The 16,023-nt window shown below is 36.6% G+C and overlaps 1 protein-coding gene across 2 annotated transcripts in view; it reads left to right on the top strand.

Annotated features, from left to right (window-relative positions):
- The window catches only part of LOC131072423 (uncharacterized protein At5g03900, chloroplastic), a 272,405-nt gene that overhangs the window by 144,246 nt on the left and 112,136 nt on the right, over positions 1-16,023 (top strand). For both annotated transcript variants that reach the window (XM_058008564.2, XM_058008566.2), the window contains exon 8: positions 5,459-5,524. In XM_058008564.2, coding sequence (XP_057864547.2) covers positions 5,459-5,524 — 66 coding nt within the window. The remainder of the gene's footprint in view (positions 1-5,458; positions 5,525-16,023) is intronic.

The raw sequence follows: 16,023 nt of genomic DNA on the forward strand, positions 1-16,023 counted from the left end.
GCAGATTCCAATGTTGCCTACGGCAATTTGAATCCGCCCTTTCCCTAATTAATATCAACAGTAATAACTGCATAATCCAAAGAATCCTCGTAAATCTTTAAGATTCCGTGGCAGTGGCCAATCCAAAATGGCTCTTATTTTTTCCTGATGATTTTGTACACCTGTAGCACTGATCATATGCCCTAAATACAAAATTTTTGTCATTCCAAATTCACATTTAGAGGCCTTTGCATAAAGTGATTTAGATTCCATAATACCAAGAACAATATCAATATGTCTCAAGTGATCTTCCCAAGTTTTGTTGTAAATTAATATATCATCAAAAAAATCTAGCAGATATTTCCTCAACTGTTTGTTAAAAGTATGATTCATGCAAGACTGAAATGTTGCCGGAGCATTTGTTAACCCGAATGGCATAACCAGGAATTTATATTGACCATAATGACAACAGAAAGCAGTTTTATGGATATCTTGATCTCTTAACTTAATTTGATGATATCCTGACCTCAAATCAATTTTAGAAAAATAAACAACACCATGTAATTCATCTAACAACTCATCAATTCGAGGAATTGGATACCTGTTTTTGATTGTCTTTTTGTTAAGAGCACGGTAATCTATACACATGTGAAGAGTCCCATCCTTCTTTTTGACCAGTACTACTGATGATGCAAAAGGACTAGAACTGGGCTTGATATGCCCCATATCCAACAATTCCTTAATTGCCTTTTCTATTTCATCTCTAAATGTTTTAGGATGTCTGTAAGGCGTTGTGATAACGGGTTTGGCACCTTCTTCTAACTCAATGGTATGTTCAAATCCTCTGTCAGGCGGAACTCCTGGAGGTATATCACTGAAAACCAGATTATGTGAATCTAATACTTTCAACAAATCATCTTGGTAATGTCTAGATTCAAATCCTGTTACCTTGTTGGAAATTAAACATTGTGACGACCATGCCACATCTCCATGCCGGAAAATAGCCTCCATTCTTTTAGCACTGACGATCCTGGGACCACCATTAGACATACCCCGAAGCACTACTTTCTTATCATCAATTTTAAAAGAAAATTCCAATCTTTTAAACTCTGAGTGTATTCATCTAATGTTTCCATCCATTGAATGCCCAAAACAACATTAGTATCAACCAAATCAATCACATAAAAATCACCAGTAACAGTATAATTGCCAAGAGTAATACTCAATTTAGGAACTTTATGAGTACTGGACAAATTAGTTCCACCTGCTACTCTAACATCAAACCCTTCATGTTTTTCAGTTTGCAATCCGCGTTTTTCCACAAGGGTTGTATCTATAAAATTATGAGTAGAACCACTATCAAGCATAACAACCACACGCTGCCCATTCAAAACTCCTCTAACTCTGAAAATATTATAATGAGGTGTTCCTGTCATAGATGCTATTACCCCTTCTCCTTGTTTAGTACCGGTCCCTGATTCTGTGTTCTGTGGTACAGGTTCTATATTAGGTTCAACATTCTCTTCATCGTCACTATCTGACATAACCTCAATGTAATGAATTTTTCCCTTTCCCAAACATCTATGTCCTGGTTGCCATGACTCTCTACAGCTGAAACATAGTTTTTTCCTTCTGAGTTCTTCCCTCTCTTCTTTATCTAACTTGTTTTTAGAGAAATTATCTTTACTGAAAATTTGTTTGTCATTTTCAGATTTAGTTGGTGGGGCTTTATTAAAAACTTTCCCTTGTGAAGATGGTTCCAATTCTCTTGCTCTTTTAATAGCTGTTTGCAAAGTAGGAGGGTTCAAGGACATAACCCAACCTTTGACCAATCAGACAATCCATCTATGAATATCACAATTTTGTGTCTTTCTGAGATTTCAGTTACTAAAACTGCCAATTTTTCAAATTCAGAAATGTATTGTTCAACAGTTCTAGATTGCTTAAGCTGAGTTAAATCTTTAAGATGAAGTTCAGGATCTTTAGAGTCAAATCTATCAATAAGTTTCTCAGTGAATTCAACATATGTAACAATCTGATTATGACCCAAGGTTACTTGCCCTTGGTGCCACCATTCGTGCTACACCATCAAGATGTAAAGCTGCATATTTGATTGCTTCATCTTCCAACATAGGATTTAATTGGAAGTAGGTGTCAAGTTTCTGCACCCAAGCTCTAGCTGCTGTTTTCCCTGACCCATCAAAATAAGGGATAGACATTTTACCTATTTTCCTTTGCAATTCACTGTTATTCCCACGCTGTCCCCTTGGCCTATGTTTCATTCTGACATCCAAGTACTCTCTAAATGTCATGGTTGATCTAAAATCATCCCCTGATAATAACCAATCTTGGTGTATCTCATCCTGTAATTCTCTAATTGTCGGTTTGTTTTCTGGTTGCACATTTCTAACAGTGAATGTTGGCATAAAAGGTCTGGTTGTTCATGTTCTTTCTGGTTGATTATTATTGATAGAATGCTCATCTCTACCCCCATTGTTTGCCCCAACATTATGATGTTGATTAATAAATTGGATCATTAAATTAGTCATTCTGTTGACGTTGTCCTGCATATCTTGTTGACTTCTTATTAGAGCTGTTATGAGATCCCTATTGTTTTCTGGTTCCCCCATACTATTTGTTTCAAAGATAATCTCTTCGTCAGTTCCAGTATGGCTGTCCTCAATCTCAAACTGAATAGAAGAACTATTTGGTGCTAAAGGAGAGTTTTGATATCTATTTTGTCGGACCCTAGTATTCCGAAAATTGTAATTTCCCTGGTGCATACTCAGCTGTGCATAAATTTTTCGTTAATTTCCAACTCAAAACAACACCCTACAGGCTGGCAAGATTTCTAAGCTCTGTTACCACTATAAAATTCCCTAGCCAGGACTTGATAGCAATCAGTTTTATAACCAGGACATAGCAAAAGATTGTTTGTGCAACACAACCAATGGTGGGAATAACATCTTATACAGTATCTCTTTATTTGGAGTCTTCCTTATTTGCATTGATTCTAAATCTATTTTAGTAATCATTGATAAATATAACAAACTAGAGCAGTCTTTGCAGACATGGATATCAATTTATTCCTTCAAAGAACAGGGGTGAGAGTTATTTTTATAATGCACCTGGTTGGGTAGTGATATTCGTTGATTACACTTCACGTTGATTCATTACAGTGTACAATGCCTATACAGTGTCGGGTCTAAAACTCTGTATTTTCTCTGTTTGCAACACCACGATGCCCTTCCCGCAATAACCATTTCCTCCACACTGCGATGATGACAAATTCGTCTTCCTTAATAATAGTCGGCTCCACCCTTTTTGTAGTAAGGCAATCCTCCCGCGTTACTACCCGATATCGGGTTACCACGACACACTGTGACGTCTTACGCAGTGGCAATGATTATGGATTTCAGAGGTGCTGACGATAGGATATGTGACGCCTTGTTTTATCTCCCGCGATTCCGCTGTTCAATACGCACGCCGTGGCAAACCTGGAATCACCGATGACTTCGATAGGGTATGTGACGTCGGATTTCACCTCCTGCGATTCTGCTATTCAATATACAAGCCCGTGGCAAACCTGGAATCCTCGATGAATTTCTGTTTGTTCAAGCAATTCGATTCTTCTCCAGAATCGTGAGACCAATTGGTCAGTTGGAGACTGATGAAAGGCAAGATAGCTCTGTGTGTTAACACACGCAAGATTCAAATATTTCTTCCACGCATACCTTCCATCTCTGACACCCATTCTTTTATTTACACAAAGTTGGTTATAATTCCCATAATAGTTAAGAACTATTTACGGTGTTAAAGAAAATACTTTATTAGAATGCCTTTTAACAATAAAACATGTAATATTAATTATTTATATTAATGAATGGAAGGTTAATATAAAATAATAAATATCGTTAAACATTTGACAATCATTTATTTAGGGCATTACATAATAATAAGCCACTTCTAGTGAGCAACCTCCTTAATACACTTTGAGGGGGATATCTCCAATAGTCTTCACCAAGAGCACAATACTCAACATGATGATAATAACTAAATTATACCTCCCATATATACCATACTTATGCCTTGGATACCACCTAGGCCAACTTAGATACTTAAATATAACTCCTAGGATGACCTAAATACATATATGTTATTATAATAATGATTATGTAGCTTATTTAAGAGTGGTAGCCACCAGCCAACTAATCATAACACAATACACACTTAGGGTTAGGGGCATACCATTGCCCCCCTCTTTATAAAAAAATTGTCCTAAAAACCCTTTAAAAATTATGAAGAAATTTGGTTAGATCTGGAAGATATATGCTTCACAACAAATTTAAGCGAAAAAAAAAATCCTGCAATAACTGACTCAATTCTACTCCAATTCCTCTAAAAATTAGATTTAAGATACCTCGGTATGTTCTTAAAATACCCTCCAAAAATTGGAAAAAAAATTCATCAAAATTTGAAAGATATACGGTTTCAGAAATGACTGCCAAAATTGAAAAAATGACCTTGCTTCATAGTGCCAAGATCATTCGTTGACACTTGATAAGAACCACACATATAATAATAGAAATAATATATTGCAGAAGATGGATCTCACATGACATGAGATGTATGTTGGCCTATATGCCCCAATATCCAATATATGCCAAAATAGAGTAAACCCTTAAGGTAGGGTAACACCATGCTATACTCCTTACGGAGGAAGCCACTCCAAGCTATATCTCCAGGAGATCCCAAATACAATATCATATTTCACACATATTACAATGATAATCACCTTCCTTTATATATACCTCCTCCTTATAATACAATGGAAGGGTAAATCTTAATGAAGGCCTACTCAATTTTTAATATAATTAACTATACAAATTATTCACATGACCCAATATAGCTAACCTAAGGGTTGTGTGTCATATGTTGGCATCTCCATCCACCTAAATACCCTATAATATCGTATCCCTAGTTACATAACAAATACTGCCTTTGGGAAACAAAGATAATAATCAAGTCAACCAATAATTCTCTTGTGGGAAAGGAAAATAACATTCTCAGGTTTTCCCCCTTCATAATTATTGAAAGGAATCCCTCCCTTGAGTTTGGTCTCTCTCACCAAAGGAGAGAATGTTTTAACCATTTATAAGATGAATGTTCTTACCTCAATTTCACACTTAAGGTTGTAACATATTTATCACCTCTCATTTTAAAATCGACCTTATGGTATTTAGGGCCATTTTAAGGTTTTCTTTTGTCTTTCTTGTAATATTTATTTTGATTACTACCAGTGGATGTATTTACTTGAAGGAAAGATATGGTTTCAATTTTCCTTTGGTGATTGTGTTATTATAATAAATTTTAAAATTTGTTTAATCCACATTAAATTCAACATTTAGAGTTTTGGATTCATTTGGTTTCTTTGATTTGGATAGCTATGGTTTCTTAATTCTGTCTTTGTTTGGTGCAGGAGGATGAATCATATGTTTTACCTGTACTGCTACAATTTGATGGACGCCCAGAAGTTGATAGCAAGGTAAGATGATTTTTCAGGGGAATCTTTGAGGAATCAGTTAATTTAATCATAGACAGCATGAGTACTTGTTTATATTGAAGATCGTTGACAAAACAGAGATTTTTACAATATAAGGAGCTGGAGCTCCACAAAAGGTATACTGCGTATCACCTGTCAAAAGGTGGATCTCAGTCTAATATTGAGTAGCAATTACATCACAAAATGAAACCATCCCACCTATAATTACTCCCAGCAACACCTAACATTACTGCTGACTTCACATTGATCACACTCATAAGTCTCAATAGGTGGCTCAATAAAGTCAGAATCCACATCCTTAACCACAGGTTGGAATCTATCTCTTGCATCCATCTTTGGTTTATTCTGAATGTTATGTTTACCCATGTATTGCTTTAAAATCTCCAGCTCTTCTTTGTTCACATTGTTTCTCCCCTGCGGGAAGAAGTGAGCACCCTGGATCTCTATTTTGTAAATAATTGTCAGGCCTGCCTGCAGTAGGATGATAAATCTGTCTTTAGGTATCTCCGTAATGGCAGAGACCTGCTTGCAACATTTAGAAAGGTGAGCTCACAACGGAATTCAATAAGGCACCTTCTTTTTCCTTGGAAAATCTCTTTGTTTCTCTTTTTTCCAGATAAACTATAAAATCTCATTAGTCAACAGAAGCCAATTAAGATCACCAAAAAAAAATGAAGATAACCAGCAAGAATTTCAGACCAATTAAATCCATCTTTGTTGCCCCACCCAATGAGATCCCTGAGAAACATCGACCAAATAGGAAAAGCAAAGGGGCACTCAAAAAACAAATGCTCAAAGGTTTCCACCTGATCACAAAGAGAACAAGATCTAGCAGGAATACCACAAGACTGCAACACATAGATAACAACCAATCTTTTCAGCAAGAGCAACCATCTAAAATAGGCTTTCATAGGCTCACTAGATTTAGACCAAATATGAATAATCTAATTGACCAACTGGACTCAGACCAATCAAGATTCCAGGAGTTATTTAGTCAATCGAAAACATCCCTCGTACCAGTCAACATGCAATAGATCTTTTAACCGAGACCTGATCAAAAGGGCTACCATCAATCCAAGAAACTTCAGAAATTAAATCAATATCTTTTATCAGAAATACAAGAAAAACAATACTCCTTAAAGTACTCTCCAAAACTTGTCCTTAACTGTTCTTAACTTGTGAGTACTATTTTCAAAACTTGTCCTTAACTGTTCCCAACTCTTGTGAGTACTATTGTCAAAACTTGTCCTTAACTGTTCCCAACTCTTTAAAACACCATTAGCAAGAATGTCCTGGAAGGCAGAGATCCCTTTGGATGCCCATAACTTAGCCGAACACCCTTGAATAAGGGCTAGGGGTTTGCCATTTAATATCAAATTCCACCAAATAGATCTGCTGTCCACACATGAACCTTCATCTTGAGAAAGAGCATCACAGTTACAAATCAAGTACTTAACTTTACCCCAAGCCTTCCAAATGTTGTTAAACACTAGAGACCCAAAACTTTTCACATCAAAATTGCTAAACAGCACATCATGAAGATGAAGAGACATCCAAGCTTTTCCGTTCTTCGGCCTAAAGAGAGCTAAATAATTCCTGATCAGAATTTTCCACAGTTCAGAAACATCACATGCTTTTATAATCCATTTGACAGATAAGCAACACAATGAATCCTCTGATTCTAAAAAGTCCTGGACCGCCAATACTTTTTGGCAGGCAGCACCATGACTGATTAATAGTCTACCTCTTCCTATTACCTTTTTCATTAGACCAAATAAAATCTCTTAAAACATTTGGGAGCTTCTTAAAATGACCATTAACAAATAATCAAGTATAAGAATAATAGATAGAGTGAGAAGCAAGTACTTTTTGCATAACCTGAATCCTACCAACAAGAGATAACAGATGAGTCTATCAATTCTGATGCTTCTTTTCAATTTTAAGGTATAACCAATTTCACATGTTTTTCAAGAAAAGAGACAACAAAAGGAATACCAAGATATCTAACCACCCTATTTGGACCAGCCCATTGCCAATTTTTATTCTTAATCCTCTTTGGTGGTTCATGATCCCAGCTGAGGATAGTAGACTCATGGCTAGATTTTTTTTGCTCTGGAAGCTACACAAAAAATCTCTGTTCTCTTCAACACATTGTCAAAATTCTCCTCATTCCTTTCTACAAACAAATTAGTATCATCAACAAACTGAGCATTTAATAAATGATCATCATTAGGGAGCCAACTCCCATGGATAGGAGTAATAAGACCAGTTCTTAATACACAATGGAGTGTCAACAACTATCACAAAGAGGGTAGGAGCAATAGGACAACCTTGCCTGACTGGCCTTTGCAATACAATAGGGTCAATAAACTCCCCTTTAATATCAATTTGAGTTGATGAATCATTAAATGGAATATTAATCCACCTACAAAACGTAGGGGGCAAACCAAAAGCCTTCAAGATATAATTCACAAAAGACCATTCAATTCTATCATAAGCTTTTTCAAAATTGAACAAAATCATAGAAACATTCTGATCACTGTACTTGGTCCAATCCATACCCTCCAAACTAGTAATCAGGCTTTCCAGAATGTACCTGTTGTGATGTTTTCACACATCGCCCCATTACAAATGGGGACCCCCTACCTTTTAGGTCCTTTCGGTCTTTTGGTTTTTTGTTGTTGGGTCTTTTCGCGGCAATCTCGTCAGTCTCTCTACTTTGCAAGTGTTTAGGGGTCAAATCGAATAAGTTTGTTTTTCGTTTGGGTGAATTTGATGAAGTCTAGGGCATGTTTTGTCGATTTTAGGGTTTCTACCTTTAGTCCTAGATTTAGGGGTTTTTATTAGGGTTTTGGAAAATCTGAACATATAATTGGAATCATGACCCTTCAAGGAACCTCCCAGTAAAATTGGAGCCAAAACGGAGCAACTTTCTATTTTTAGAAAGTTTCTATTTTTTAGGGATTTCACCGAGTCCCAGAATGTTGTCATTTTGCCAAAAATCAATCTTACTATTTTTAGTAAGTGCTTTCCTAACCTGTTTTGTCCAAACCCCAACATTTTGAAACACTTACTATTTGGGAAAATCTATTTTGGCAGGTTCATCCTTGAAGACGCTGAAGGCTGAACGTTCGTGAAGATCATTTCTAAATCCGGAAGAGTCGGAAGGTAGACAAGTTGGATCAAAAAAATGGTTAAGTATGGAACTCCTATTCCAGAAGTGGAAAGCATGCAAAATCATCTAAGTCCGGAAATTCACATCAATCCACCAATGTCATCCTGATCCGGAAATGGCCTGAAATTTGACCAAGTATGAAAATTTGAAAGATCTTCTAAAATCCAGAATTTGCATTATAATTCTTAGGGATTTGAAATCACTCTCAAACATCCTGCCAATATATATGAAATATAACTTAAAGTATAAGAAAACGTTATATTTCATATATATATTCTGATAAAGGAAGATTCCTCCATGGTCAAAATTCCTTCCTCCTAGCAAAAATCCGCCCAAGACATTTGCATGGTGCCAAAGTAAGGTCAATGCGGAAAATGGAAAATATTGTGAATTCCATGACAAGGTCAAAAATCCGCCCAAGAAGGTCATAGGGCGCCACAATGAGGTGACCTTGGAATTCTTTGAAATGCATTGAATCCTTGGCAAGCACAAAATTCCACCCTACTCCTCAGGAGGGCGCCAAATAGAGGGAGTCAGTGAAGGTGAAGAGATTTGATGAATTCCTCCTTTGAGTCAAAATTCCATCCATGCTAGAAGCAGGATTCCAAGAATCAAATGGCCAAGGATGAAATGATGAATTCCTTCACAAAGTGAATTCCACGCGTAAGTTGGAAAATTAAAAAAATTGTGTAAGGCATGAAAATCCAAGGCTCAAGGAGGAATGAAAAGCAGAAATTCCCTCGGGGATTTTTTTTACGAGAATCCGAATATTTTTGCAGATTTGGAATCGTGACAGATTTCTCTCTCTACTGGACTCGGGTGTTAAATTTTAGGGAAATCCCTAAAAAATAGGGGGTGTGAAAAAATTGGTCAAAAGCTCCCTGCGGACATGGTTAATTCAAACAGCACAAAAAAATCCTTCTTCAAGGAACAAATTTCCAAAATTTCTTGTCCAGTTCCAAAATGTGCCCAAGTTTGGAAGCAAGATGTAAAAAAATCAAGGTTCAGGGAGAAAAGTTCAAAATTCAAAAAATTCCTTCCTCGGGGAAGAATTGCGCAGAAGAAGAAGAATTCCAGGAAAGATGAAAATTTGGCTGTGTTGGAAATTCTTTCCTTCAGGACAAAATTCTAGGAAAGATGAAAATTTGGCTAAGTAATGGAAATTCCTTCATGACAAAATTCCAGGAAAGTGGAAAAATTGACTAAGTGATGGAAATTCCTTCCTTCACGACAGAATTCTTGGAAATGTGAAAATTTGGCCAAGTGTTGGAAATTCCTTCCTTTAGGATAGAATTCTAGAAAAGGTGAAAAATTGACTTAAGTGTTGGAAATTCCTTCCTTCATGACATAATTCTTGGAAAAGGTGAAAATTTGGCGCTGTGTTGGAAATTCTTTCCTTCGGGACAGAATTCCAAGCAAGGAAGAAATCACACCCAAGGAGGAATTGAAGATAAAATTTCTAAGGCAAGGAAGGAATTAGGGATGAACTGAACAAGAAATTTCCTAGAGAAAATTTTTGAAAAATCTATTCTCGGGCATCAAATCACATCCAAATTTCAAATTTTTTACAGATTTGGATTCGTGGGAGAATTCTCTCCCTCCTGGACTTGAAACCCTAATTTGCGGAAAATTCCTAAAAAATAGGAGATGGTGAAAATTGATGGAAAACCTTCTCCAAGCAAGGAAAGTTGAAGAGACTTCAAGAAAATTCTTCCTGAATCAAATTTTCTCTCTCCAACAATTCTACATGTGCAGGAGCGGATATATGATGACGAGGTCCACTTGCATGGTGAGGATCTATTGAATGCATGGCAGTATGGTGACGCATTCATTGCCGGAATATTTGACCAAATGGCGACCCGGTCACTGCATGTTGAATTTATGGCAGATTCTTTTTGCATGCAGCTGCCGCATGTGGAAATGATGGAGCATTTATGACATAATGGGGTGATTTTTGCATGGATGAATATTCAACGCATGTTGGGTGAATTTGAAAGAGGTGGCGCATTTAATGCGCAATGGATGCTATTTTGGGTACTTTTGAATTAATTGTACATGGGCTTAATAGGTATTAATTACTGATTCCCACCTTGTTGCATCTTGAGTGGGGAATTTTCTAGGGTGAAACCTTAATTAGGGTTTTGCATGTAATCATGGCCTAAGGCCTATATAAAGGGGTGACGCCCTCATTTGTAAGAGGAGGGAGCTTTGTATGAAATTGTTGAGATATGTTTTTGAGATAATAACAGTGAAACATTGTTCTCTGATGGTGTCCACTTAAGTTATTTTTCAAAATTGCATGGTTTCACCTTCCTCACTTAGAGTAGAATTTTATTTTCTTAGTTGTTAGATAAAGTGCTTTGATTTCAATGTAGAATCTAATGGTGTTTGATGAATTCCCATGGTTCATACTTTTTGCATCTTGCTGATTGTAAGTTGCAGTGTAAAGTTAGCCTGAACCCCCAAATCTATGCTAAGTTCGATTGTGAATAGTCGTTTGGATTGCGCTGTGTTGGGTATTCAAATGCACTTTCTCAATGTGAAAATCCTTCAACATCCTCAGAAGATTGCACCGGTTCTTGCGGAGTTGTAGTTGATCTTGGCGAAGTAGAGCTTGGTTTATTTGGAGTTCGTCCACTAGAGCACTATCTATTGATATCACTGCCCTTAGGAGTAGATTTATATCCTTCTAAACCCTTTCCCCTTTATTTCTAGTTCATTCTAGTTCAGTCCGTTTGAAGCAAAAGCATCATAGAATTGCTATATTTGATGATGAAGTTCCACGCCACAACAAAGAAGTGAAAGAATGATCCAAACGTAAGGCCCCTTGGATTACCAGCAATCACATCAACCAACTGAGTCACGTCTGTAGCATAAAGGAACCTTGGAGTCGATTGTTTGAACTTCTTGCAATCTTAGTATGCAATCACACTTTGATCAAGAGAGAGTGAAGTGACCGTTAGGCAACTTTATTCTATGTTCGACGTAGTCATAAAAAACACGTCAACAGTACCTACCTTCAATAAACCCAGTTTGAGTAACAAAGACCACCTCCTTTAGATACCCAAAAGTCAGATGGCAAGGGTTTTGGCCAGAATCTTGTATGAAACATTTAGCAAGGCAATTGGCCTCCAGTTCTTAATAAGCCTTTAGGCACCATCCTTAGAAATTAGTTGAACTATGCCTCTATTGATATCTTTACCCAATGAGTACTTTTTGAAGGCTGCCTCTTACACTTACAACAGTTCAGCTCTAATCCAGTCAATATTAACTTTGTAAAATTCAATAAGAAAACCATCACATCAAAGGGATTTACCATTACTAAAAGAATGAATAGTATTGACAATTTAATCTACAGAGATATCTCTGTCAAGAAACATAGCTTCTTCTTGGCTAAATTTTGTTTGGAATGGTCCTTCGACAAAGGGTCTTGCATCTCTACAATTACTATCACTTTCAGAAGAAAATAGACTTTGAAAAAGTTACAGAAGGCTTCCTAAAAGTACAGTCATCAGATAAACATCCTCCAATTTCAATAGGCCTAATTGTCTCTCTGCCCTGCTTGTATCTGATAAGGTTGAAAAACTATTTAGACTCCTTATCACCACCATGAAGCCAACTTGGATCTTCCTTAGAAAAGACTTAAATTTAGTCAATTTATATTTTAAATATTCGAGTCAGATATTTCTTTGCAACTCTTCCCTCCAGGTCTAACAATTTCCCTTGCAGCAATAGTTCAATTCAACTTTTGTCAACAACTTTCTTTTCTCCCACAATATCGAACAATTTTCTCCATAAAGACACCAGAGCCTCCCACCTTTTGATAGTAGTAGCATCCTTATTCAACCTTTTAGAGATAATTGTAGCAGTTATGTTGCCATGCAAGCAAATACAGTCATTTAGTGAGGAGTCATTCAATTTGAAACAAGAAGATTGAGGCATCTTAGCATCACAACCGCACTGGCCCACAACAACACAAGTTTCAATAGGAGAATGGTCTGACATAGTGGTTAGAAACACTGAGACCAACTGACCCTTACTATCCTGCTTGAAGGAGAAAAAATTCTTGTTACCATAAAATCTGTCAAGCCTAGAATATATTCTCTTATTTTGAGACTAATAATTACACCAGGTGAACCAGATATCTTTAAAATCAGCTTTCTTATTCTCGAGAGGATCAACAAGAGATAGGGACCTGTTCAACCTAGACCAAAAGAACAATTCATTGCCTTTCCAAAGCCCCTCCTTGCCATCTAGCTTGTCCTCTTTATACTCAAGCATGTTAAAGTCACCAGTGACAAGCCATGGAACTCTGGGCAAGTTAACAACCATCCAGTTCCACAAACCACACCTCTATTTGTAGTCATTAGAAGCATAAAGAGAACAAACTTTAAAGGCCCGGTTGTCTATTTACAAGACAAGCCAAACAAGTCTATTACAAGGGGATGTACACCACTGAGTAACAAAGTTGACCCATTAAGGATTAACAAAAATAGTTGCAACACCTTTACCCTTCTCATGAGAGGTATAGAAGGTCCTAGCAGAATTCCAAAAAATATTCATAACACAATCCCTTTGAAAACCAACAACCTTAATTTCCTGGAGGCACAAAAAGTCAAGCTTTGACTTGTCATTGCAAAAGGGCCTAAGGACATACTTTCTATTAGGGGATTCCAACCCCCCCCTAACCTTCCAGCTACAAATGTTTAAGATCATCTAGATTCAGAGAAGAGTTCCGACTTCTGATTCTTATAAAGTCTATCCATGCATTTAGGTATCTTATCTTCCTTTCTTTTTTTAACATTCTTTTTAACAATACTAGGGTCTGCATTCCTTGATCTTTTAGCCTGCTTTCTTTTCTTATCCTCTTTGTTTTATGGAGCTTGTTGACTATTTATAGACACATCCATCTCGGGGTCTGATAGTAGAGGAATAAAGAGCAGTAGGCCCAGTATCTAATAACATTGGTTAGGCTTGGAGGAGCCAAACTTCTGTCTAATCTCATCATCCTGAGACTTTAAGGTTGCCAGGGCTAATTGTTGGGCATTCTTAGGTCCAGATGAACTTTAACATTTGCTTATTCCAAGATCAGATTGAAACTCTATGGGAGCCGTAGGGTCAATCACTTCAAGAACAACTAGGTCCCCATCAAATAACAGATTTGACAGAGAGACTTACATTTTCCTTTGCAGAACCATTAGGTGACGGAGTAGTCTCTACCTTATTGGAATTAGTGCCCATTGGGATATTATCAACCATGTGGTCATCAAAATTTTCCTCTGAAATATTAGGAGCAGCCTTTCTTTATCAGAAACATTCCCTTTGCTATCAGCTGGATTTTCCTCAAAAATCCCTGTCAGCCTCATAGATGCTTTAGGGCAGTCTTTCCCCAAGTGCCCATTCTTTTTACAAAGGAAACAAGAATTCAAAGAATCAAGAAGTTCAATTTCACAGAACAAACGATTTTACTATCTAGTTGAATTGAAATAACTTTAGGAATATCAAAATTTGTATCAATAGAAATAAGAACCCTAGCATTCAAATGATAGAGGGTTACCTTTGACTCCTTGACTTGTAGAACATTCCCCAACAATTTGAGGAGGCGAAGGCTAATTTTCCAAAGCCAGGGAGGCACATTTTTTATTTCAAGTCATCTCGGGGCAGGTTTTGTAACTACCTTGTCAATTTTTTTTTCAAGGGACCAAGGAATCACTCTAAGCATTGATTAACCCAAGTTCCGCAGTTCCTTCTTAATGACCCCCTCTTGCATTCCATTACTCTTGAAAAAATCTACAAATAAACTAGTGCTACCCGGAAACGCGTTTCTGGCCTTAAGGCACCCGTTTCGGAAATGGAAACTGTTTTGGGGACTTGGGGATGGTCGGAAACGTTTCCAAGCTGTTCCCGATCCCCGAAATTTTTCGGAAACAGTCAACTATTTTTCTAGGGACCTTTGACCTTCCCTAGAATAGCAGGGGACGCCCAAGCCGTCCTTTAGCCGTCCCAGGGACAGGTAGCCATTTTCAGCACTAATGGCAATTAAAAAACAATTTTTTTATAAAAAAATAAAAAAAATATTATTTTTCAGTTTTGAAAGCAATTAATTTTTTTTTAGAAAATCTGGATCCTTGTTGCAGCGAGTAAAGTTTTTCTGATTTTTAAAAATTAATCACTTGTAAATTATTATAATTTTTATTATTTATTAATAATTAATAAATTATTAAATTAATAATAAATTTAAACTGTACAACCTGAGTTGGCCTAGTGGTGGAGAACTTGTGCTCTTGAATTAGAAGTCACAAGTTCAAATCTCACAAAGGGGGTAGGGTACGTACACCTCATCGGCTTCGGCCCATTACCTATAAAAAACAAAACAAAAAAAACAAAAATAAATTTAAACTCTTATTTGATTAATTTGATCATGATGCTATCATATGTTCTGAATCTTATTCAATGATGATTCTGTAAAGTTTTATTCAATTGCAATAAAAGAACAAATTATATATGTGAGAAGTTTATATGTTTATATTGTCTGATAATCTGATTGTTTTGTTGCAGGCTGAAGGAGAGAGATCATTAATATTTTTATATGTCTTCTCCAAATGATTCATGTCGGGCTTTATATGTTTTAGAAGACCGGTCAATAGATGTCTTGACTTTAGACATGACCGATCAAGGCACCTATTGATCGGTGTCTTTCCATATTGCACATCCCGATTTCGGTTATGTTTGGTAACTAACATTTAATACTTGAACACTCGGTTGAAACAGTGTTAGTTATGATGCTTTGTTAATGGCCCGATTATAAATGTTTATCGGTATGAACTAAACCCGATAACAAATAGCATTACATATGCTGTCGGGTTAATACGCTGATAGCATATTAATGCCGATTCATAAATGAATTGACATTAATATGCTATTGGGTTATTAGCCCGATAGCATTTAGATCGACACTTAACTATGTTAAGCAAGTCGTCGATCTAATCCATCTTTATCCAATGCCAATATCATAATCATGATCAATGTTACAATCTGATAAACATATTCAGTTCGGAAAGCATAAATCAGATAATCTAATAGCATAGATGAATAAACCATATCAGAATAAAGGAGATAAATGGGTTAGAGAAGTCTTATCTTGCAGAAGCTGCTAATGCATTAATAGATTCGATATGATTCGTTTGATGCTATGTTTTGTTGTGACCTTTTCACACATCGCCCCATTGCTAACGGGGACCCCCTCTTTTCCATCTTTCTGCCTTGTTAGGTTAGGGTTTTGGCTGCTTAATGGGCAATTTTGTGT

Source organism: Cryptomeria japonica, chromosome 8 (genome assembly GCF_030272615.1).
Source record: "Cryptomeria japonica chromosome 8, Sugi_1.0, whole genome shotgun sequence".
Taxonomy (NCBI): Eukaryota; Viridiplantae; Streptophyta; class Pinopsida; order Cupressales; family Cupressaceae; genus Cryptomeria; species Cryptomeria japonica.